The 26,127-nt window shown below is 45.4% G+C and overlaps 1 protein-coding gene across 2 annotated transcripts in view; it reads right to left on the bottom strand.

Moving 5' to 3' along the window:
- Window positions 1–25,600, bottom strand: part of BMX (BMX non-receptor tyrosine kinase) — a 49,181-nt gene extending 23,581 nt beyond the window's left edge. Inside the window, exons 1-8 of one of the 2 annotated variants that reach the window (XM_047765823.1) lie at window positions 25,251–25,600; window positions 18,450–18,596; window positions 17,235–17,339; window positions 14,506–14,587; window positions 9,085–9,204; window positions 7,103–7,170; window positions 2,114–2,289; window positions 172–243 (exon numbers count right to left, since the gene is read on the bottom strand). In XM_047765823.1, coding sequence (XP_047621779.1) covers window positions 172–243; window positions 2,114–2,289; window positions 7,103–7,170; window positions 9,085–9,204; window positions 14,506–14,587; window positions 17,235–17,339; window positions 18,450–18,596; window positions 25,251–25,253 — 773 coding nt within the window. In that variant the 5' untranslated portion in view covers window positions 25,254–25,600. The remainder of the gene's footprint in view (window positions 1–171; window positions 244–2,113; window positions 2,290–7,102; window positions 7,171–9,084; window positions 9,205–14,505; window positions 14,588–17,234; window positions 17,340–18,449; window positions 18,597–25,250) is intronic. The other variant, XM_047765824.1, reaches the window with a different exon arrangement.
- Window positions 25,601–26,127: the final 527 nt, after the last annotated feature.

Below are 26,127 nucleotides of genomic sequence, written 5' to 3'. Positions count from 1 at the left end.
AGCCATCACTGTAGACCCCCTTCAAGGTGCAGAGAAGCAAGCTCTATGGATTTGTTTGTTTTCTATTTACCTTAAAGAATAAAATCTAGCTGCAAAATTATTGTAAATGTGATCAGTTTTCTTGCACATGGAAGAAATCCTGGAAGGAAAGAATCTCTGAATTTGATTTACCATGACATCTTTGACGTGCTGTGATTTACCACATTTCTTTCTCTGTGGTTACCGCCTGCAAGATCTTCACTGCTACAAGAGGAGAGAGATGCGGGTGATACACTGATGTTTGTGTATAAATGTTAGATGACAAATGTAATGTTAGATAGGTTTGAGCTTTATTTAGCATTTTGACCCATTTATCGTACTTGGCTTGGAAATTTAAGCTAATGAGCCATTTTCACATTTTCATCCTTGCATGGACCCCCATGAAAAGCAATCATTTGACAGTTTACCTAAACACAAGAGAACTTTTAACAAAGGCTCACGATAACCCCAAACTGTAGAAAACTTGGATTAGTAAGTCAGACTAATGGGTCTGCCCTGATTTTCATGTTCCGTATTCGAGCGTTGTCGCTTATGCATATACATACACATACGTGGGCGGGTGGGCGGCTGCACTGATGGGCTGCGGAAGTTCCCCAGGCCAGGCCTCAAACCTGTGCCACTTCAGTGACCCGCGCCACAGCAGTGACAGTGCTGGATCTTTAACTACTGGGCCACCAGGGAGCTCCTGTATATTTTAAGAGGAGTCATTTTCTCCTTTGTTGTTGCGCTGGCGAAGAATAAGCCTTGAAACTACCGAACTTGTCACGCCACGTGGGCGCAGACAGACCTGCAGGAGTTTCTTCGTCCTCTGCCAGCCGTCATGTTCCCTCTTTTGCTTTGGGTGGTAAGTGGAGCATGAGGAAGTGCCTACTTGGCCGAGTCCAGAGGCTGTTCGCTTTGGAATGTCGGACCGATTTCCTGTTTGCCTTCAGAGCCCAGGCCCGTTATCAAAACCACATTTCACAGCGAGCAGCTTCCTTATCGGGGAAGCGCTGTTCTGGCTGCGTCTCAGGGACCGCCTGCGAAGGCCTTCCCAACCCTGCCGAAGAGCCGCGCTCGCTGGCAGCCTTTTTCCTTCAGCTCGCCATCAGAAACCTCTTTCTTAAACAGGCTAAGCAATTTAGTGGGCTTTTGTGTGTGTGTGGTTTTGCAGAACACGTGGAGCGTGTGCGTCCACCGTGCCTCTCTTAGGTTTATCCACATGGTGGGGTATGGTGTAGACCTTCCAAAGAGTCGGGTAGCTTGCACAATGACCTGAACGGTCCTCACACTGTCGAACTCGACACTTCAGAATGGCTCAGGTGGTAACATTTACGTTATGTTTTAACCACAACTAAAACTTTAAAAAATTAAAAATTTCTGGAGTTTCCATAGTGGCTCAGCGATTAATGAACTCGAGTCGTATCCATGATTACTTGAATTTGATCCCTGGCCTAGCTCCGTGGGTTAAGGATCCGGCCCTGCCATGAGCTGTGGTGTAGGTCGCAGATGTGGCTTGGATCCCACGTTGCAGTGGCTGTGGTGTCGGCCGGTGGCTACAGCTCTGATTCGACCCCTAGCCTGGGAACCTCCATATGCTGCTGCAGGTGTGGCCCTAAAAAGACACATTTTTACATTTCGTATATCCTCATGTATTAAAGTGGGGGAAACGCCCCACGCCTTAAGTGAAAAGAGCAAGGGGCGAAGGGGACAGTAGGCGAGGGCGTACATCCCGCGAAGGCAGGCCACGACCTGGCTGGTGATGCCAGGGCGCTTTACCAAAGCGGGGGCCCCTCTGAGCGCTCTCAGAGGGAGGGTGTGCTTTCAGCATGCAATGTTCTGGGGCGTGGTGTTATTTGGAGGAAGAGGGGAGAGAAAGGAAGGGGAATAAAATGCTCAGGTATCATTGAGATCATTAGATAGGAGCATCTAAGCAGAAACTCTGCACGGCTGAGTCCCCGCTGGGCCACCACTACCCAGGCTTCCGGCTCAGGAGGGGCCCGTTTTCTGGGAGAGTGGCCCTGTCTCAGCGTTGAGGCGCAGCTCCAAGGCAGGGGGTCACGTCTGCGCGGCCGGACTGAAAGCTGGGATTTACCTTTTCAGCTTTCTTACTTGCCACCAGTCAGGGCAGTCTTCTCTTGGAGTATATCGCGTGTTGACATTTGACTGGGAGCCAGAGTTTTTCTTGGAGTCACTGTCATACTGGGCCAGAGTGGTACTTGAAGATGGTTCATCCATTTTGAAAATAGGAACTGCTCGAGGAATCTTCAGCTTTGGAGGACAAGAGATTTTAGTGTTTCATAGCGAGGCACAGATTCATGAACTGGGAACGAACACCTAAAAGATATTAGCTTTTAAAATTGAAGGGAGGGAGGGAAGGAGGAAGGAAGGAAGGAAGGAAGGAAGGAGTACCAAGTATTAACACAGACATGGAGCAAGTGGGACTCTCACACTGGCCGGCGGGAGTGGGAAGGAGTACGAGCACATCGGAACAGTGTTTGTAGAACCTTCTAAAGTTGGATGTGCACATACTCTCTGGTCCAGAAAGGCAATATACACACCCAACAATGAAACCAAAAGACATAAAAGAATGTTCATATCAGAATTATTTCACTTAGATATAAACTGGACACTACCTACATACCCATGAAGCGGATAGAATAACAAACATAATTGTGCCTGTGGTGGGCTAAATAATGTCCTCCCAAAGCTGTTCATGTCCCAGTCCCTGGAACCTGTGAATATGTCACCTGACCTGGTAAAAGAGGCTCTGCAGATAAGATTAAGCTAAGGATCTTGAAATGGGGAGATTTCCCCATAGTATTGGAGTGAGCCAGATATAATCATAAGAGTGCTTATAAGAGGGAGGCAAGAAGGTCAGAGATTAGAGAGCAGATCTAAAGCTGGAAGCAGACATCAGAGAGGAAAGAGAATGCTACTGTTTTGGCTCTAAAGGTGGAAAAAGGGGCCAGGAGCCAGGGAATGTAGGCAGCCTCCAGAAGCCGGAAAAGGTAAGGAGATAGATTTTTCCCTAAAGCTTTCTTAAAGGAACACACTGTGTAGTCTCATTTTAAACTTCTGACCTTAGAACGGTGAGAGAATAAATTTATGTTTCTTTTTATTTTTTATTTTTTTGTCTTTTTATTTGGTCTTTTCTAGGGCTGCACCTTCAGCATATGGAGGTTCCCAGGCTAGGGGCCAAATCGGAGCTGTAGCCGCCGGCCTATACCAGAGCCACAGCGACTTGGGATCCGAGCTGAATCTACGACCTACACCACAGCTCGCGGCAGTGCCAGATCCTTAACCCACTGAGCGAGGCCAGGGATCGAACCCGCAACATCATGGTTCCTAGTCAGATTTGCTAACCACTGAGCCACGACGGGAACTCCAAATTTGTGTTTCTTTAAGCCACTAAATTTATGGTAATTTGTTACAGCAGCAATTAGAGACTAATACAGCTAAATACAGTTATATTTACACAATGGAATTCTATACGGCAGTGAGAATAAACTACCACCACATACTAAAATATGGGTGAATATCGTAAGAGAACACACAATAAACAACTCTATATTTTATAATTCCATTTATATTAAGGTCAAAGCCAGCCAAATAAACTATGCTGTTATAGGTCAGCCTAGTGATTGCCCTTGGGATGTTAGTGACCTTTCGGGAAGAGGAGGATGCCCCTGTGGGTTCTGTTTCTTAATCTGAGTGTAGGTTATATAAATGTAGTCAGTTTGGGAAAATTCATCACATTGAACACTTAGGATATGTATACTTTTTTTGTCTTTTGGGGGCCACACCCATGGCATAGGGAAGTTCCCAGGCTAGGGGTCAAATCGGAGCTGTAGGTGCAGGCCTACGCCAGAGCCACAGCAGCACCAGATCCAAGCCACATCTGCGACCTACACCACAGCTCATGGCAATGCAGGATCCTTAACCCCCTGAGCAAGGCCAGGGATTGAACCCACATCCTCATAGATACTAGTCAGGTTCATTAACCACTGAGCCATGATGGGAACTCCATGGATGTATATACTTTTCTAAATGAATGTTATACTTCATTAAAAATTCACATAAAATAATCTGAATTTAATTTTTTCATGCAGTATTTTGCTTTTTTTTTTCCCGAGATTAGCATTCTAGACCTTTTAGTTATGTAGCGCACTGCTCTTCATGAGCTGTGAGGTGGTTCTTTCCAAAGATAAATGCAGTAGAAAGTTCCCTAAATAGAAATCTGAACAGAATGACCAGAGTGGAGATTTTAATTTTCCTTAGCTCAGTAAAGTCCTCTACTAAATACTCTGATGAAAAAAAAGAAAAAAAGAAAAAAAAAAAAGGAAAACATGCTTTTCACAAAGTCTTTTCTGATCCCTGATCCCTTAGGGTAGCTTATAATCAGAACAGACTTAGGAACTCTTGGCCACTGATTTCTCAAGGAATCCCTGGCCAGGGACTAGATGCAGTGGTTTTGGGCTCCTAAATTATCCTCTACTCTTAGATTTGTTTAAAATAAACTTTATTGGAGTGTAATTGACATACCATAAAATTCATCCTTTATAAGTATAGAGTTCAATGAGTTTCAGTAAATTTATCAAATTGAGCCATCATCACACAATCCAGTCTCAGTACCTTTCCATCCCTCCTATAAGATCATTCGTGCCCATTTGTGATCAATCTTCCTTCCCATCCTGGCCGCAGATAACCACTTATCAACCTTTGCTCAGTCCAGACATTGCTCTTAGGTGCTTTATAGGGCTATAATTGTCAAGCTTCAGGACTGGAGCATCTATCCAAGCCCCCCAAAAGCAATGTCACTGATGACAAAATGAAATAATTCTGTCACTTTCCTAGAGCTACCAAAACGAATTACTACACAGTCAATGGTTAAAACAACAGAAATGTGTTCTCTCACAGCTCTGGAGGTCAAAAGTCCAACACGAAGGTGACAAATACCATATGATATCACTTTTATCTGGAATCTGATATACGGCACAAATGAACCTTTCCACAGAAAAGAAACTCATGGACTTGGAGAACAGATTTTGGTTGCCAAGAGGGTGGGGAAGGAGTGGGATGGACTGGGAGTCTGAGGCTAATAGATGCACACTACTGCATTTGGAATGGATAAGCAACGAGGTCCTGCTGTATAGCACTGGGAACTGTATCCAGTTACTTAGGATAGAACAGGATGGAGGATAATGTGAGAAAAAGAATTTGTGTATATATATATATATATATCTGGGTCACTGCTGTACAGTAGAAATGGACAGAACACTAAATCCACTATACTGGAAAAAATAATGTGAGAAAACGAATGTGTGTACACACACACACACACACACACACTGCTGTACAGTAGAAATGGACAGAACACTGGAAATCCACTATAATGGAAAAAATAAAAATCATAAAATAAAATAAAAGCTCTCAGGGAGGGTCTTTGCTTGCCTCTTCCAGCTTCTGGTGGTTCTAGGCATTCTTGGCTTGTGGCATCATAACGCCAGTTTCTGCCTGGGTCTTTAAATGGCCCCCTCTGTGTATCCCTCTGTGTTCCCTCCTCTTCTTCTAAGACATCTGTCCTTGAATTCATGATCCATGCTAATCCATTATGACCTCATCTTGATCCTTATCTAATTACATCAACAAAGACCCTGTTTTCAAATAAGGTCACATTCTGAGGTCCTGGGTGGACGTAAGTCTCGGAGGACATGATTCAACCTATTACAGTAATGGATTTCTTTTTGTCTCTCATGTTGGCTTACAAAAATTATATGGTTTTTACTTGAATAGAGAGAAGTAAGTGTGTGGGAATGTGTGTAGGTTAAATAAGTACCCAAGACACCATGGGTAGATGGAGATGCTCCCTTGCTTTTAGGTGAACTTCAGGAAAATACTGGGATGTCATTTTATGTGTCCCCTGGCATTCGAGGAGGCTGACACCAGCCTGGGAAACCTAAAAGCAAGTTATGGCTTGGAACCCAAGAGAGCCGCACGCAAAAATAGCCTGCACCGTGATAGCAAGCCACATACAGTTTTACTAAGAAGAGCAATCAAGGTTTTGTTTGTTTTCCTATAGGCCAACTCCACCCTTGGGAGAGGGTTGGCTGGGAGCCATTTTGAAAGGAACTCTGCCCAAGATGGCAGAATGGATCCAGCAGACATATGAGGGGCTAGAAACCCAAGAGCGAAGGGTCAAACATTTGCTCTGTCATGAAACTGCATTTGGATCCACACCCCATTGGGAAATGCACAGAAGTCTCCCGTATAATAAAGAATCAGCCTCAGAAAACTGTCTCATCCAGAAGCCACCACCACGAAATCATGATGGGACCAGCCCTGTATGACTGTCTCTTTTTCATTAGATTCTCCCCGCCTCCCCCGCTTCCTGGGCCTCAGCTCTGAAAGGGTCAGAGATCTCAGCCTCCCCATGACCTTTCCCTCAAAGCAGGCCGCCCTCTGATGCAGACTTGAGCTAAAGGAAGGGGAAAAGTTTTAGCTTGAAATGACGCTTGGAGTCGTGTGTTTATAACGTTGGATGGAACAATTTAGAGGCTGTTCTCATGACTACTAGTAATGGGGGAAAATGTATGTCATCTGAGGTGACTGGAAAACTATGGCATCCCATCCAGGGACAGAGAAGAAAGCCCACTGAGTGGCTTTGAAGGGACAGTGAAGGAAAAGAATTATGTTCTGCTTCTGCCCCATGGGTCCTGTTCCTTCACCAAGATGCTTACATGAGGCTGACTTAGCCATGCTGCGGGTAGGGGCGCAGTGTTGGTCAGTAATAGCTACCTGTTACACGTGGTGCCATCCTAAGGACTTCTCCCACATACAACCCCCTTTTTTTGCGATTACAGGTTAGAAAAAGGCCCAGTTATTAAGTGGAAAAACATGAAACAGTAAAACGGTTCTCTGTTTGAACTTATTATTTGATATTGCCGTGACTATTGGTTATAGCTCACGTCTGCTCTCTTTGCTGAGCATTCGAACAAAGCCCAGGGATTCTAGTCTTCACTTTGGCAGCTCTTGGTTGATTCAATATATCCTGACTATGAAAAAAACTGCAGTGTTGACTTACCATTCTGTCTGGGAAGATGGGAGGAACTCTGTGTTTTTCTTCTTTGGGTGCAACGTGCAGATCAGCATCTGAAAAGTAAAGCCAAGTAATATCAGAAGAAACTTAAAGCAAAACACTGAATGTCATGAATCAAGTGAATGAACTAGCTTGTGTAAGCAATACTCCAGATCACACGAATTTAGACACAGCATCTGGAGTGATTCTGTTCTTTTCCTGTGTAATACCCAACACAAACACTCCTTTACCATTGATTATCAATATCATCCCAAATGGATAAAAAAGTCAAGCTCCTCTAAATTCTATGAACTCTTAGTTTATACCACATCTCTACCTTGTATTTGAGATATCCAGTTTCATTGGGTATCTCTGATCCTAGGATTCAGAGTCCATGTCTTATTCCTCTTTGGCTCATGCAAGACGCTTATAAATAGCTGGTTTACACGTGAGCAAACTTATCCCACGCTTTTTTCCCAGTTCTTCTGATAATTTTTGTTGTTTCTTTCTACTAACACAGGTAGATGGATACGCGGACTTTGAGTGTGAAGCCATCGTATGCCTTATAAGTGGGCTCACCATATGCTTGAATACACTTAGGCAGACATACGACACCACAGCTGCCTGTGAGCCATGACACCTCTCCTGTGTTCGGCCCTTGTCTTCAGAGGCTGGCAAAGAGCCTGTGGTGCTCGGGACACATGGCAGGTGCCATCCAGACAGAGCCCATGAAGACAATCATAAGGCAGTGCTCTGTCTGGCCTTTTTTCCTGCTCTTTCTCAGTGAGTTAGGGCAAGGTCAGAGCTGGAATTTGGGCGGTTGAGCAATAATGCCAACCATAGAGGGAATAACTGAGGTAAATGATTAATGCTGTGAGGAGACATTAAGCCTTGGCCCTTCACAGTGGAGGGAATGTCCATACACAAAAAATTCTATATAGTTCATTGCATCATTACAATTCATGAAGGGCAATGTAATCTAAGATGAATAAATATTAATTGTGTGGTCTAATCGAGATGGAAAACACAACGAATACTTAGTCACCGATTTTGTAAAATTACCAGTAGAGACATGACCACGACTGTCAGGTGTCAACACTATGTTGAGATGAATTTGTGTGTGTTACAGTTCATGAGTGTTTTCGTGCAGATGATCTCATTCAGTTCTTTAAAGTCATTATTATCCAAGTATATTTTGTCCAGGCTGGTAGAACTGTTACCAAAACAAGTTTTCCTTTTTATTTATCAACAACTTCATATTGCTCAATGATGATACACTTCTAAAATATATGACTGCTTCCTGTCAGTATCCTGGTGATGGAATGGGCCCCCATAGGGCACAAGCAGAAAACAACATAGTTCTTTCCCTCCATTAGCCCTTCAAAGGCACTCAGTGGGCTTTTTTCTTCCCTGCCCTGGATAAAGTCACAGGCAGATTCCCTTAGGAATATGACTCTGGATAGAATGGGATTGCACAGAAAGCAAACGCTACGCTACCTTCCCTGATGTTATTAAGAAATCAAACATGTACAGAATGGCAAACCATTTTAAATAAGAGCTTTGAAAACTTGGCCATCCATCATTTGGTATAAATGGTGATGAAAAGTGGTACTTAAATTTTATTTCTTGACATATTTTTAAAAGGAATGTTGAGTTTTTTTAGTTTATGATTTTAGCCTCTGAACCGTGGTGACATGTTCACCAGACTCTACCCATTTGGGGTTTATCTTAGGAAGAAATATGGGAGGAAACGGCTCCTTGATGGATTTATGATTTCAATTTAAAAAGTATTTCTTGTGACATGAATGAATGGCTGATGTTAATGTAGTTGTTATTTTAAGGAACATGATCCTAGCATAAGATTTCATTTGCCAGATAGCATATTCATGATGCCAACCAGTCTGGCACGTCTTGTGTTCTGGCATGTGGTGGGTTTGCTAATGGGCATCCTCCCCTTGGGGTCCAGCCCAACAGAAGGGTTACATTACATGCTTCCCAGAGAGTACATCCTGGGGCCGCTTTGCAGCTCTGCTGGCAGCACAGGAACTTGCCGTCCACGAAGAACCCACTGTGGTACTTGATCAGCAGGTGGGGGTTGCCCCTTATCTCTGGGGAGCAGGCAGGAAGAAAACGCAGCGTGAGCAAACGTTGGCCCAAGAGAAGAAACACATTCAGTAAGCGCTGTTATCATAAAACAATGAAAACCCCATTTTGCCAGCAACCAGGGTGAGAGCCAGTGGTTCCCGAAGCGTATAAGTCTTTCACTCCAAAGTTCAAAAGCCAAAAGGAAAAGTCTAGCCATGTTTGTAGTGAAAACAACACAAGAACTTATATCAGCCTTTAAAAAAGCCACTAGAAAATGCGTATACACGTCAACCTGTTGTTCGGATTTTAGGATAGGACTCGATCTTAGCAAGAAAAAAAAAGAAGTTTCTGATAAACATATACTCTTCCTCTTCTGCTTTTTATTTTGAAACATGTAAAACGTGCAGAGAAGTTGCGAGAATAGTGCACTGAATATCCCTATACCCTTCACCCTGATTCACCAACGTTTAACTGTTTGCCACATTTGCTTTATCTCTTTCTCTCGCTATAGCACATATTATTTTATTAATGTTTTTATCATTGTTATGTTTTGCTTAACCATTTGAGGGTAAGTTGCAAACATCATGACCAGGATAATGTCATCCATAAATACTTGAGCATATAACTTCTGTTAACAAGGACATCTCGTCGAATAATCATAAAAGGATGATCAAATTCAAGAAATGCAAATCAAAACTACCATGAGATACCACCTCACACCAGTCAGGATGGCCATCATTGAGAGGTCCACAAATAACAAGTGCTGGAGCGGGTGTGGAGAAAAGGGAACCCTCCTGCACTGCTGGTGGGTACAGCCACTATGGAGAACAGTTTGGAGATACCTTAGAAAACTATACATAGAACTACCATATGACCCAGCAACCCCACTCTTGGGCATATACCCGGACAAAACTGTCCTTGAAAAAGACACATGCACCCACATGTTCATTGCAGCTCTATTCACGATAGCCAAGACATGGAAACAACCCAAATGTCCACTGACAGATGATTGGATTAGGAAGATGTGGTATATATACACAATGGAATACTACTCAGCCATAAAAAAGAATGACATAATGCCATTTGCAGCAACATGGATGGAACTAGAGACTCTCATTCTGAGTGAAATAAGTCAGAAAGACAAATACCATATGATATCACTCATATCTGGAATCTAGTATATGGCACAAAGGAACCTTTCCACAGAAAAGAAAATCATGGACTTGGAGAATGGACTTGTGATTGCCTAGGGGTAGGGCGTGGGATGGACTGGGAGCTTGGGGTTAATAGATGCAAACTATTGCTTTTGGAATCGATTAGCAATGAGATCCTGCTGTGTAGCACTGAGAACTAGGTCTAGACACTTACGATGGAGCAGGATAATGGGAGAAAAAAGAATGTATATGTGTATGTGTAACTGGGTCCCCATGCTGTACAGTAGGAAAAGAATTGTATTGGGAAAATAACAATAACAAAAGAAATTTAACACTGATATCATACTCTTACTTAATATATATTTTATATTCAAGAGTTCCCAGTTATTCCAATAGTGCCCTTGGCTATTATTCACTTTTTTGATCGAGGATCCAATCTAGAATCAAATACGGCATTTAGTTAGCTAGTTTTTCATCTAGAATAGTTCATCCTGCCTTCTTTGTCTTTCATGACTTTTGACCCATTTACACTGAGGAATAAATGGTTTATGGGCTACTTTTCTAGGAACATGCGTGGCTTTTCAAAAACCATGGGGAATAGAACAATGTTGAATCCAAAGAAGTGATATTCTTTCTTTCTTTCTTTATTGTCTTTTTGCCTTTTCTAGGGCCGCACCCGCGACATATGGAGGTTCCCAGGCTAGGGGTCAAATCGGAGCTGTAGCCACTGGCCTACACCACAGCCACAGCAACGCCGGATCCTTAACCCACTGAGCAAGGCCAGGGATCGAACCCGAAGCCTCATGGCTCCTAGTCAGATTCGTTAACCACTGAGCCACGACGGGAGCTCCCAGAAGTGACATTCTAACCTTGGAGTATAATACTGTGTCTGCAGCCGGTGAGCCTCTCTCTCTCAATACAGCAGAGGAACCCACATGTAGTCCTAGAAGAGAATAGTTCAAAAGGCATCTCCAGGCAGAGAGGGTTGGCGCTACGTGTGATGCCAACTCTTTCTTTGATTTCATGTCCATCTTGAGGTTTCCTTATTTTGATCCCAGGAAAACTCTGCTCCTCCTCTACAACCCTGGCTCAAGGAAGTGTTTGGGGAATAGTAATAACAGCTTTGCGGGGTCACTGGGAGGAGATGAGGTGATGTGTGTAAAGGGTCTGGCACAGTATTTGGCTCAGAGCAGGTGCTCAGTCATCAGGGGGCTTTAGTGATAGTGTTCCCTCAGTTTAACTCAACTCAACTTAGGTGAAAATGCTGGCATAAAAAAGTACTGAATATTAGTGAGAATTAAAGGGAAATTGTTACAGAAGTCACAAAAAGATTGTAAAACAGAGTTCCCGTCGTGGCTCGGTGATTAACAAACCCGACTAGGATCCATGAGGATGCGGGTTTGATCCTGGCCTCGCTCAGTGGGTTAGGGATCCGGCGTTGCTGTGAGCTATGGTCTAGGTTTCAGATGCGGCTCGGATCCTGTGTTGCTGTGGCTGTGGTGTAGACCGGCAGCAGTAGCTCCGATTCGACCCCTAGCCTGCGAACCTCCATATGCCGCGGGTGCGGCCCTGAAAAGACCAAACACACACACACACACAAATTGTAAAACACTAGTTTCTGACCTTGGTCCCAAAAGGTCATTGCGGTTCCTTGCACACATTACTTGCATTCCTGCTCTCTAAGCTCCTACTACATGGATTAACTCATTGTTTTCCAGCCAAGTCCCAAAGTCCACATTGCAACACTCTCGCCGTCTGATAATGACCGTAAGAGGAGCTCATACACTCACGTATGTATAGAACTCGACTTCTCCATCTTTTGCTTCACTTACACTGTCTCATTTCACCTGCTCCCCAACCTCGGGGGTAGCTATCGTTATCATGGCTCGTCCAGAGGTAGGAAAGCAGGTGCAGAAAGGTGGTGTAACTTGCTCACGTTCTCGCGTCTAGTCATAGCATATTTGCAACCCAGCCCGGAGCCTTTTCTGCTCTATTCCAATGCACGGATGCCAGCTGTCCTGCCAAACGCCCTTTGGTTTTAATTTTTGGAAAGCAGAGCACACCGTATTCACCGTATTCACTCGGAGCCATGGTAGCTGACACTCCTTAGAAGTCCCCGCTGAATCTGCCCAAATCCAATGCAGGTTACCATCTGGAAAATTCTATGTCTCCACTGTCCACCTCACTTTGTACTGCCAGAGCCAAATAATGGACACACAAACGTGGGGGCTGGGGGGGGGGCATGATAGTGCAGTGAAACCTCACAGGGAGGGGATTTCAGTGAGGGAAGCTTTTTGTTCTCCTGCGGCAGGTTGGCTGGCCAACCTGACAGCTGATCGCTGTCTTCCAGCGGAGAGGCTGGAAAAGCCAGACACTGTCTTCCCCCTTCCTCGCATATAGAGATGGCCATGAGCCACAGTTCTGGCCAAGGAGACGAGAGCAGCAGTGGGCAGAGGGGCTTGTGGGAAAGCGCAGAGCCTTTCCCGGAGCCTCTAAGGGAGGCAGAGCAGATATCTAGACGCCAGCGTGCCTACTGACTTCTCGGAGCGGCTTCGCCAGTTCCGGGCTTGCTTACCTTTGGACTCGGAAGAGCTGCAAATATGTATTTGTTTCGGCAACTGTTCGATGTCTTTTTACCTGCATCCCAAAGCAATGCTCAGTGATACCAGTGGCTTCCTGTGCACATGGCAGCCCTGCTGCTAGGGTCTCTGTCGCTTCCGAGGGACCACGAGATTCACTTGGGCTTCTCTCTCTGCTCTCCTTTTCTGTGCCACAGGCCTTCCCATGAACTGCCCAGGCCCATCCAAACTTGCCTACCATATCCGCTTCCAGAAAGCCCCACAAAGGACCCTAGTGCCTGACAAATAGCTGCACACAGGAGTATCTACCCAGCAACTGCCGCTGGCAAATCCCCCGAAAGGAGCCTGAATGGGAAAAAGCCTCTTCGAGCTCCTCCTGGAGGCCCCCGTGTAATACAGAGGTTCATGTTCATGTGCTGGAGACACATGAACAGTCATTTGTGGCCCGTGACCGCGCTAGGGACAAAGAAATATGATCTCGCATTTTACAGGTTGGGAACTGAGGCCCAGGGACATTAGATGGCTTTATGAGATGACACAAAGAAGGAGGACTTGGACGCAGGTTTGGCTGCTGCTGAGCAGGATGCCCTTCTCACTCACACAGGCTGGCGCCACGTGGGGGAGGCTTTCCTCCTTCCTGGACCACTTGACCCGACGAGCCTGCAGAATAGGTTGCTAAACCCTCTCATACAAGGGGAAAAATAAGCCCTACGCCTCAAAGTAAAGCAGGTGGTTGTCTAAGTGGTGTAATTTGAGGTGTAGTGAGAAAGAGCCCGCATCTAAAACGCAAATGAAATAAAATCTTCCCCTACCTGGGAGCGTAATATGCGAAATTCCACCAGCAGAGTAACTCGTGTGAGTTAAATATCGTCCTTACCCCCTTACTCATCTTTAAAATAAAAATATCGTGGGGAGAAACATCATAGTGCCAAATTACTAATAATTGTCTCTTTTCTACCAAAGGTGGTCCCCAGGGCAGCCTAAGAATCACTGAACAAATGTTTCAGTAAATCCAGTTTTGCCTAGCATTCCTACCGTACTGTTTGAAGAGTTGGGTTCAGGTAATTGAGTTATGTGTTCTCCATAATTATGTAGCTGACACTGGCCATGTCTATTTAACTTCACTTATCTGAATCATGGAAACTGGAACCGTCAAGACGATTACCTAAGAAAATGGTTTATAACTACTTGACATAGTAGCTGGCAAATGCTAAGTGCTTACTAAGTATTAGATAATATTTTCTGTCAACATCCAAAGTACAGTCGCTAGAGGACCTGACACAACCCCTTGAGGTCCTAGACTTTGCTCTGATAAAGGCAGGCGCAGTGGGTGGAGAGCAGGTGGCCTGGCTTCCTCCTCCCAGCTGCACAGAAGGCACAATAGCCAGCTCTGTGCAGGGCAGGAAAGGCGATCTGATTCCCAGGCTTCCTCGAGGTAACAATGAGAATGCAAAACAAGAGTGCTCGCAACACATTCTCTGCGGTTGGTAGGAAAATCAACAGTGTCCCTTGGCATTGCCATAGCTTTCTTCCACCCAGCCTCAAAGGACCTCAGTTGATGGCTCCCTTTTAGAACTTTTTAAAAAATTACCATTTTGTAGTGCTTTCAGCCATTGACTTCGGCTCTCTTCATTCGATGCATACACATAGAGAAGCCCATCTTTATAGACAATCTGGGAAGAAAAAGATTGGGCGCATTTAGATATCGTTATGTTACAGTGCACTCTGGTGCAACTACAGATTTTCTGTTATCAAAACAAATGTTGGGTTTGCTTATATAATGTGCATTGGCTCTGGAATTAGTTTTTGGTGTTTTTTTTTTTGTCTATTTGGGGCCGCACCCACAGCATATGGAAGTTCCCAGGCGAGGGGTTGAATGGGAGCTGCAGCTGCCAGCCTACACCACAGCCACATCTGCAACCTACACCACAGCTCAAGGCAACGCCAGATCCTTAACTCATTGAGTGAGGCCAGGGATCGAACCTGCATCCTCACAGATACTAGTCACATTCATTTCTGCTGAGCCATGGTGGGAACTCCTGGAATTAGACATTTTTAATCTACTTATTCTTCTCCTTTACTTCTCTATTTCCTTTATCCCAGACACCTCTATACTTTGGAAAATCACAGCAACAATGCATGTGACAGTGCATTCCGAGTCTCAGCAGGAATGCCCCGGACCATGGCGAATGATAAAAGTATAAAATGTTAGATACGACAGCTGTCTTAGGAGTGTTCTGATCCATCCACCTACCCAGTGTATGACTCTCTTAGTAGCCCATTGGAAAAACGTCTGTCGGCTCGATCCTTGAAAATATCTTCAGGGATGGAATTTCCTTTGCTTTTGCTATGCCATCCTTGTCAGTTTCCACTCATGCTGATCATTTTATGGTTCATGCTTAGATTGAGTAAAATCATGTCTCCCTGTTGCTTTAGTCTCTTGGGCCATGTCCCACTCTGGGAATCCCTAGCACAAACCACTTTCCGTCCCTTAAGACACTTGGTGAACTGTTTGGACATTCCACTGTCTTGCCCAGATCCTTCACTAGTTTATTCAGCTTTTGTGGGTAAACAGGACACATCATTTATGAAATACCTTCTAGTTTGGGGGCTTTTTTTCTAGATAATTTAACATTTTAGTTGTATTTCAAAGCTACAAAAAGTACATGATTACGCCTACCTTGCAAACGAAGAAGCAAGCTCAGAGAGAGGGTGAGATTGCTGTCTATGGTTACACAGCTGTCAGCACTGGGGCTAGGAGCTCTGCGGGGCTCCAAAGCCTGTGTTCTTTGGACTATTCCATGCCTCGGCGATACTAATTGGAAGCATATTCCATGAGCACGCGTTTCCCCGATTTTTCTCACTTGGCTAATGTTCTTTTCTTTTAAGTGGGAAGGATGGATTGTTCACTGACTGGATTGTTTTATTTCATTTTTAGCCACTGTTCGTTCATTCTAGCACAGGGGTAGCCTGACCATTGGAGGGACAGTCCATCTATCTTTAGAGCAGAAAGAGAAGTGTCCCTGACATAATAAAAGTAGAGCAGGTGTTAGATCAGACCACTTCCATGGGATAGTGAAGGCACGCTCTCCAAAGGAGACCACTGTTTGAAACACTTCAGGGTCGAATTCTAACTCCTTGGCGTGCTGTGCAGTGCTGCTCATGCTGTGGTCTGGCCCACCTCTCCAGGCTCATCTCTCACTCTTTCACTGGGCTGCTTAATTCTAAGGACAACCTGGATCTTTCCAAACTTCCTGTACCATCCTTGCCATCTGCTATTTCCTTGCTTTTGCTGCCCTTCCTGATTCTGTTGGGCTAAACTCCACCTGTCCTTCCCAACCCAAGTGTCACCGCCAATAGCAAATCTCCCTGACCTCTTGCAGTGAGGAGTGAAGTTCCTGCTACCGCGGCTACTCAGCCACCTTTGTCTTTTTTTTTTTTTTTTTTTTTAAAGACTCCTGGTATTGTATTTATGTAATTAACTAGTGTTTTGGCCACGCCTGTGGCATGTGAAAGTTCCCGGGCCAGGGATTGAGCCTGCACCACAGCAGTGACCCGAGATGCTGCAGTGACAATGCCAGATCCTTAACCCACTGAGACACAAGGGAACTCCTCTGGCACTTTCATCCTGACATTCACCTCCCTGCATTAGAATGATCTGTAAATGCCTTGGGGACAGGGATGGCACTTTTTCCCCGATAGTGTGCCTAGAGCTTTGGAGCATACTGGAGATGCGCTGCAGTGTTGGCTGAAACAGATCATCAGACCCCAAAGCAGGTCAGACCACTAAGGCTTACACCTATCTTTGTCTCCCACCAGGGGAGACAGATTGATGGATAGGATTTTATTTAGCAAACTGCCCAAATGCCATCTGGGAATGTTCCAAATTCGAAGAGAGGCTAAGAATGTTGTCTGTGGCTACACACGTATAAGCACTTGCCACTGTCACAATGAATCAGTTTGCAACATCTTTATTTATCCCCCTAATGCTGAGTTGGTAATAGAAAATATATATATTTTTTCTTTCCTAGGGCCGCGCCCGTGGCATATGGAGTTTCCCAGGTTAGGGGGCAAATCAGAGCTGCAGCTGCCGGCCTCCCCCACAGCCACGCCAACGCCAGATCCAAGCCATGTCTGCGACCTCCACCACAGCTCATGGCAACTCCAGATCCTTAACCCACTGAGCGAGGCTGGGGATCGAACCTGCGTTCTCTGGATGCTAGTCAGATTCGTCTCCACTGAGCTGTGATGGGAACTCTGGGAATGGAAAATATTAAAAGAAGAGCCATCCATCCAATGAAACGTTGTCTGTCCCCTTACCTGAAATGGGTACTGTCTCCCCACGGGGGTCTGCTCCTCCAGATTTACTTTCTCCACACATCGGATTTTCTTAATCTCAATTGATCCTTTTCTACTGCCTCTTTTCTGAATTAAAAACCAATAGAAGATGCCTTATGTGATACACAGTGGTGCACAAAGAAAAACATAAAGGTTCAGTTCCGCTTAGGAGAGGGGTTGGGAGATGGGCTGAGAAGATGAGGATCATTCTAATTATTCTCTAATAGTCAAAGTCCAGCGATGACCGAATGTATTTTTCGAGTGTGGAGTTAAATCCTCCAAAAGCAAGTCTTCTAGCAATGCAATAATTTTGTTTGAGGGTAATCTTGAAACACATTTCAAATCACCTGCCATGTGCTTAATCACCTCAGGAAAATCAAGATTTAAGTTGGGAGTTCCCGTTGGGGCTCAGCCGGTTAAGAACTTGACATAGTGTTCATGAGGATGCGGGTTCTATCCCTGGCCTCACTCAGTGGGTTAAGGATCTGGCATTGCTGTGAGCTGTGCTGTAGGTTGCAGACATGGCTCGGATCCCGAGTTGCTGTGGCTGTGGTGTAGGCCGGTAGCTGTAGCTCTGATTCGACCTCTAGCCTGGGAGCCTCCATATGCCAAGGGTGTGCCCCCCCCCCCCAAAAAAAAAACAGATTTAACTCCACAAGCATCTTCATTTTGTTTCAATTTTATGGCAGTATTTCAATATTTCTACTGTGATAAAGGTCTCAACTGTATAGAAATAGTCTCACTTCCAGCATCTGTTAAGGCAGGGTTGGTTTCTCATCCTAAACACTCTTTGGGGCCGATAATTGTTTGTGGCGGGGCTGTCCTGTGCACTGTAGGCTGTTTAGCCGAACCCCTGGCCTCCATCCATCGGATACCACTCGCCAACTATCCCTCTCACCCAATGGTGGTGACCGAAAATGTCCCCAGCCGTTGCCAGATGTCCTTTGGAGGACAAGATCAGCCTCAGTTGAGAACCGCTGTTCTAAAGTTACAATTTTCCGCAGCAAAGTTAACCAATGTTTTGAAATCCTTTATCTTGAATTAATTATAACCTGGCTAAGAAAAGATAATGCGACAAATGCAAGTTGATTTTTACTGTCGAAGCTAAGAAACCTGTTACTTCATTATATTAAACCCTTGCTGGAGACTTAAGAAAAATAAGTACTACTAAAAACAACGGAGTAAATTAGAGCTCACCATTTTGTCATATTCATAGTAGGAGAGGTTTGTTTTAGTCAAAACGAAAAGCCGCTCTTTGTAATTATTAGGCGACATTTTCTTCTTTTGCTGTGACCTTTTGAGAAGAAGTTCTTCTAGAATGGATTTTGTGTCCATGTTGTCATCCTAAATAAGATGAAATAATTAAAATGAGTGTTGGCAGCATCCAGCTAGGTCCTCTGTTAACTTTCAGAATTTGTACTCAACTATTTCTCCTTCAGGGATAATACAAATAATTCTTAAAAATTAAATTTAGCAACACAGGAGGAAAATGCAAAGACGCACACTCTTAAATGCACAGACCCCTGTACATTCTTCCCTACTCCCTTGGCTTTGACTCGTATACGTCTGTTGGTTTTTTAAAATAGCTTTTTATGCATTATACTCACTTCCCACTTAGGGTCATCAGTTTACCAGCTGCGCGCTACCCTCCCAATCAAAATTCTCCTTATGCCTAAAGAGTTCTATCGACATGTGTTGAATTGAATATCATCAAACTTTAAGAAATTGGAGCGCCAGACAGTTCACCCTGTCTGAAGTAATCGATCAACTGAAATTTCTCTCCATTAATGAGGCCAGTTGTCGGACCAAACTTTCCAAACCACCGTGCGACTCTGATATTGTTCTGAATGATACCCACAGCCGCTCAACACGATCAGATCTTTAACAGAAAGGACACGGGTGTAATTTTCAGTATGTCGGAGAATAAAACATTTTCCAACAGCTATCAACAGAGACTTAAGAGAACTGAAAAACACTGATCCTTCATCAACAAAAACCACTCTTGCCTTTTCTTCCAAAATGGCATAAAACATGGAAAGTTTTTCATTTTCTGGTTCTACCAAGGATGTTACTCAACCCTCTGTCTGGTACCAGGTCTGGTAATGAAAAGGAGTATTAAGCAGTAGGCTGCTTAATAAGCTTCATCTCGTTCTTTTTTGCTTTGTGAAATCACATGGTTATCGGCAGTCAGATGCCCAATAAATACTGTCTCTCTTTGCTTATTGATAATCCGAAGGTAATTAACTTTACTCACCTTAATTTCAATAGAGCCAAAGAAGTGCGCTGGTAGGTCTTGAACTCTCAAGCTCCAGGCAAAAACTCACTGCTGCTCTGAGCCCCTGTCACTCATACTCCCTCCGGCTATGCCAGGGTCAGGCATTAAAAAGAAGATATTTGCATCCTATTTATCACTTGATCAGGAAGCAGCCATACAGGCCTTGCTCTGTCTGGATGGAGGCGGAGGCCAAGTGAACCTGTCCTATCCCTAATGGCCACTTGTCACCGGCCCAGGAGTGGGATGGGCCCCCTCAGGGTAGGGGATCAGAAGAAAGGGAGTCTGAGAAACTCAAGTTGGCACCAACTGAACCACGGTCAGGCCCAGCCAGCTTCCCTCTAAAAATGAGTATCCAGAAAATCAGCTGTTATTATTTAGTCACACAGATCAGGCGACTATTTACCAATCCCTCAGACGTGCTCCAAGGGTGGTGTATGTCTCTCAGGCAGAAGTAGTAGGAATCTTATCCATCAAATAGAATAAAGTCTTGGTCCCTTTTTACTTTGAATACGGTTTCATCCAGGAAAAAGAGTATAATCTTTTGTGAAAAGAGACTGCGTTTCTTTTTGAGCACAATGAAGGCTGCTTTCCATGGTCACCGCTTTCTTTGCCCTGGACACAAAGCTAAGGCAGAGATCGGGGTGCAGGAAACCCAGCAGGACCTGGGAAGGCAGGAAGCACATCTCGCTTTGCCCTTTGCCTCCGTTATAAACTCTATAGACATACACCTGTTCAGGTAGGACTACTTTCTGTACCCAAAGCCTATGGCCGGAAGGGAATTTGCTCGAAGTCTTATTGAAACTATGGAAGACCTACTTCTTGTGAGTTAAAAGCTCCATTGGAGGAGCTGTATCACGCTGAGCATAGGTGTAGGGAACTTGTGTCTTTTAAATGTCTCCATTAAAAAACATTTACTAGCAGGAGTTCCCTTGTGGCACAACAGGTTAAGGGTCCGGCCTTGTCACTGCCGCAGCTCAGATCGCTGCTGTAACACGGGTTCAGTCCCTGGCCTGAGAACTTCCACATGCCACGGGTGCAGCCCCCCCCCAAATTTACTAACAAAGCAAAAAGAGAACACTGTGAAAACTCTTGTCAGATGTCTTTTGTATCCACAGCTCAAACCTCAAAGCAGAGGGGTGGTTAAATAGATCTGGCTAGTTGAGCAGAGAGTTTACTTTTCAAATGTTTTCTTCAGATGCTGAATCAATTTGTAACATTAAGAGCATTGTTTTAAAAATGCAAATCCCAACATCCGAGGCAGCGCCCTTGCCGGTCCCGCCTGCCAATACACATACTCTTCTGTTTATAGAAGTTCACATTCATCCCAAGAAAGATGGTTGCCTGGGGAATTTTTAGATAAAAAATTAATATGATGAACCACGGAAACCATTGACAAATGCAATTCCCCGAGTCACTTCTGTATATTGAGGGAAAGAAGGACGCTGACTAGAAAGGCGGGTCCCGCGCCCTCGAGGACATTTTAAAATAAACCTCCGGGAGTTCATACGTGTTGCATCTGAGGAAATGCAGTTTGTCAAATTTCAGCAACAGCCCTCATTCCACAGCCTGCCCTTTCTGAACTTTTTGGCTTTTGTTTTAAAAATCATATGTGCTAACGTGTTGATTCCACAAAACCAAGAACTGCGGACAAGCAAGAGGAAACAAACAAACAAACAAGAAACAACCTTAACTTTTGATGAACATACCTCTATGGTTTTTTTTTTCACGTTACACGTGTAGGTGTTCATTTTCACAAAAATGATTTCGCCTGCTGTGCATGTGTCTGTAATCCGTTGTACTCGTGAAACCAACACTGGGAGCCCCCTGTCTTTGAGGCCCTTCAAAGTCCCACCCCTTAAGCTGGGCTCCGGAGCCTCCTAACAAACCGGAAGGACCCCCGTGTGGACGATTCCCGATTTTGTCGCCTCCAGATCAGTGTTTTCTAAGACAGTGCCTGCTTCCTGCTCAAGTGGGGCCGGCCTTCTCCTTCTCTTTGCTTCTGTCTCTTCCTCAGACGTCTCTCTTCTCCTAGATTAGCCTCGATTCTCAATTGAAGGCATGTCTGTGGCCTCCCTTGGTATAAGAAGGGGTCATCAGTGGGAACTCATTTTTAATTTCTAAATTTCTGATTTGTAGAAATGTAACGTCCCTCCCCCACCCCACCCCCCTTGCGTGAGGACATTCAGTCAACAGGGCTTTGGGCCTACTGTTGACTCAGCTGCCCAAGACTAGCACACTCGGCTTTGCCTGCCCATATTGAAAGGAAGTTCAGCTGGGGAGGCTTTTTTAAACACAAAACAAAATAAAATTAGATCTTCAAGCTAGAAACCAGAACTCTATTTCCATAGAGAAGCTGGTGGGATTTGGCCGGACACTCATATATCACCACCTACCTAGAAGAGACACTTCGATTTGCTAACCAAATAGCCCAGGCCCCCTATTTCCATAAGCCCATACAACTAGCAAGAGATTAAAGTGCAGGGGAGGCAAAAAAAAAAAAAAAACAACCCGGCAGAAATCAATATCGTATTTTCTACAAGGAAGTCAACCACCATTGTGTGACCTATAACACATAACAGGTGCACGTGGAATTGCAAGACTTGGACTCTCCATGGTTAGTTAGCTCTTAGAAGGAAACGGGGTCATGAGAGCGAGGCAAAAGGACATAAGCCAGCTGCCCATCGTCCCCCTCCGCTGCCCTCCCCCCCATGTATTATTTTAATATCTTGACACCTATCAAAATGTTTAGCTAAATGACATGTAAAGTAGGGGAGGATAACTAAATCCAACAAAGGGACAAGGAATGGCTGCCCTCATCTCTCAATTTTAAAAAATAAAGCATTGAAGGGAGCCAGTCAGGGGATATACATTTTGGTTGAGGGAACTATACATACCTTTCTCTCTTCCTTTCCTGCCTCCTGCTGCCCTTCTGCACCACTTAGAACTTATTCCAACTTCTGGGGTTGTATATTCTTGCCTATTTTCAAAATGTGGGCTAGATTTTTGCGCATCAACACTGCTTTGGAGGTTCCTGCTGAAAGATTACTTACAGGTCACATCTTTCTGATATTTCCCATAAAAGGTCCCTTGCGTGGAGGGCAGCCACGGGGTGGCAGAGGGGGTAGGACACCCCAGCCCCCGGACGTCATCTTACAGATGCAAAGCTGAGCCCCAGCAGCCTCAGCCACTTAGCGAGAATTGCAGCGCTGTGACCTGAGAGACACAGCCCTGGGAGCCAGATGACTGGTGTCCTGATGGGGACATTGCCCACACCATCAGGGCAATAAATGCCGTAAGAGAGATCTAGGCGTTCGGCTAAGTGTATGACAGCCTTGCTAAAGCACGCTGTCTGGTAGAGGGAGGCATGAATTTGAGTCTTACCAGACGCATGCTCCCTTCAATGCTTTATTTTTTAAAATCGAGAGATGAGGGCAGCCATTCCTTGTCCCTTGGTTGGATTTAGTTATCCTCCCCTACTTTACATGTCATTTAGCTAAACATTTTGATAGGTGTCAAGATATTAAAATAATACATGTGGGGGGGGCAGCAGAGGGGGACGATGGGAAGGAAAGGGACACCGCTCCAAGTGCCGACCCAGATGGGGCATCCGAAAGCCACAGTGGCAGACCCCCGACAAGCTGGATCTTCACATATTTGCTCAAGGCCAGGCCTGCTTATCTTCCTGCGAAATAACTGAATAGTCGATGATGGGGAGTTCATCAGGAACAAAAAACTTAACTCAGACTCAGGTAAAGTGGTTCAGAACTCTAACTCTAAAGATGCTAGCCAAAGACAAAAACTAGCTCTGCAGAACCTGACAGGTCCCCATTGCACGTGACATTTTGTCAGAGAGAGAGGGTTACAGTTGACGTTGGCCTGATACAAACAGAAATCCTTTTAACACGGATATTTGAATTCAGCATTTAGAAACACCATACCTTGGTTGTTCCAAAATGAATTAACGAAAACCAGAAACTTTAGGAAGCCGTTTGTTTGTTTGTTTTTTCCTGCACAAAGAAAGCGAGAATGCCAGTGCTTTTCCTGTAGCAGCTAAAATTTGCTTTAGACGTGAAATTCATTTTCAGTGCCTCTCAGAGCTTTGCTAAGCCCTTCCTTCTTTCGAGCAAGCTCTTTCCTTCTGCTCCCTCCCCTCTGCCCAGGGCACCCCTCTGGGCAACTCCCTTAGGAGAAAAGCACAAAGTGATCAATCCGCGTCTTCATAGCTCATGCTCAAGTAGTTTAACACGTGACATTGCTAAGGTGATGCAGACTGGTGTGGACAAAAGCACCAGGCTTTGGTGGCTTCAAATCCCTGCTTGGTCTCTGTGCAACGCAGCGTGTTACTTAACCCTGCTAAACCTCAGCTTCCCCATCAATGAAGGGCGTAAAACAGTAACCACCTCAAAGGGGCATCAACAGTCGGGAGAAAATGGCCGTACGATGTCTGGCACCCTAGCAGATGGCAGATGTTCCAGAAACTTGTACCCTTTTCCCCTCATCACTCTGTAGGCAAAGGTTTTCAAAAAGACCACAGCAGGGTTGAAAAACTGGGGACAACGGGCTGACCCTCAACATAAAATTTCAGACCTCAGCCCCTTTCCCATCTCCGGGGACAGGCACTGATGGGAGCAGGGGGCCTCCCCCTGCCTTCTTGACTCAACAAGCACCTGCTCCGTGGGCCTGTTACCAGCTTTCATCCTGGGCCTGGGTACCTTGAAATCAGGTTCACTGTATATCTGTGCCACCAGATTCCTAACAAATCAGTACGTGGATGTTCCTCCCAGTGTGGTCCACGGACAGGCAGTACCAGCCTCCCCTGGGAGCTGGTTAGAAGCGCACCCTCTCGGTTCCCGCCCCGGCCCGAGTGCAGCTGAGCTGCTTCTAGATCCCCAGCTGGTTTACATGCACACCAGAGTCTGGAAAGCACTCACCTAGACCACATGATGCTGGTACTACTTCTTAAATCCAATGAAAGCATCACGGTCCACAAGAACCTTCAAACCTAAATGGATGCGGCTGGAACTGTGTGGTTCAGCTCCCTCCCATCTTTCTACGTCCGTCTACAAGACCTCCAGGCCCTAATGTAGGGAGACCTCAGGAAGCCAAGAACAAATAGCCTAGCCAAAGTAACATCATAAAACACAGATGAAATAAAAGAAGGCCGGCCTCCCATTGCTGTGGTTTGGGGGAAGCAGTTACAAAGTCAGTACGAAAAGTCACGGAAGGACCTATGATGAAAAAGCATCTGGAAAAGAAGAGATTTATATTTGTAGGTACAACTGAACCACCACGCTGTACACCTGAAACGAACACAACATGGCAAATCAACTACACTCCAGTGAAAAGAAATTAAGTTAAAAAAGAAAAAGTCATAGAAGGGGCAGTGCCTAAAGAATAGTCCAGAGAAAAATCAGCAGAGGAAACGACACAGAACTAGACCAAGCTGACGGTGACCCATGCATCACCGGCCGGCTCCCCCAAGGAGATTTTGAGCCAGAGGGAATTTCTAGGGAGTCTCCTGTCGCAGCCCCCTAATGACGTGGTCCCGTCCATGGTCCCCAGAGGAGCCCCAGCAATTTCACGTTCATAATTTTGCAGCCTTTTCCTTAAAGCGTCCCCCACCCCTTCCCCAGTTCTGTGAACTTCAGGGCCCGCAACACCCAGACCTGAACCTCTTTTCCTGTAGGACGTGACACTGCATAGCCACCTGCCCTGACACGCACCATGTTGGCTGGTTCTGCTGCCCCGGGCCCGGCGGTGCAGTCCTGCGCCTGCGGGAACGTGGGCCCAGCTGTCCTCCTTCCAGCTGCAGCAGAGAGTCTCACATTTTCCCGGCTGCTGGGTCAGAAACGGCCACATTACTCAGTGGCCCCAGAACACTCATTGTCCTGCAAGGCCTTACACAATCCACAGGAAACCGCGCTCAACACTTAGCCAACACTTGTTGACCTGATTGAGCGCAACAGAAACGGAGACAAAAGCATATTTCATCAAGCGTCCAACTTTGATAACTGCGGCTCCTGCTTTTCCCAGGCAGCTCTCGGGTCCATGTGATAACCTGTCTTTGTTTGGAGAGCTCTGTGCTGGAAAGGACGAGAAAATCTCTCGGCGGAATCCTGCTTGTGAGCTGACCTCTTTCAACTTAAGTCAGGAAACCATGAGGTGACGCCAGAGGCTGCAGAGAAGAAGCCCTGAAAACCTCCCCTCAACCCTGCAGAGGGAGGCCAGGCAACCACGAGAGAGGAGGACTCTGAAAATGATGGGAAAGGAGCCCATTTCCGCACCTTAGATTGTTAAGAACGGTGGGAATGGGAAAGAACCGGTCTGGCTAAGGCGCCCTGCCCCCAGCTTGCACTGGATCAGCGTGATTGGCACCTGACTGATGGATGGGCATCGGTAAAATGAGTTATGACAACATCACGACTTTTTAATTTATTGATATTTTTTATTAAGATGTTTTAACGGATGTAGCGTTGACTTACAACATTTTTTTTTCCGTCTTTTGTTTGTTGAGGGCCGCACCCGCAGCATAGGAGGTTCCCAGGCTTGGGGTCGAATGGGAGCTACAGCTGCCGGCCTACACCAGAGCCACAGCCACGC

This window comes from Phacochoerus africanus, chromosome X (genome assembly GCF_016906955.1).
Source record: "Phacochoerus africanus isolate WHEZ1 chromosome X, ROS_Pafr_v1, whole genome shotgun sequence".
Taxonomy (NCBI): domain Eukaryota; kingdom Metazoa; phylum Chordata; class Mammalia; order Artiodactyla; family Suidae; genus Phacochoerus; species Phacochoerus africanus.
The sequence above is the reverse complement of the archived record's forward strand: the minus strand, read 5'-3'. Positions and strand labels throughout refer to the sequence as shown.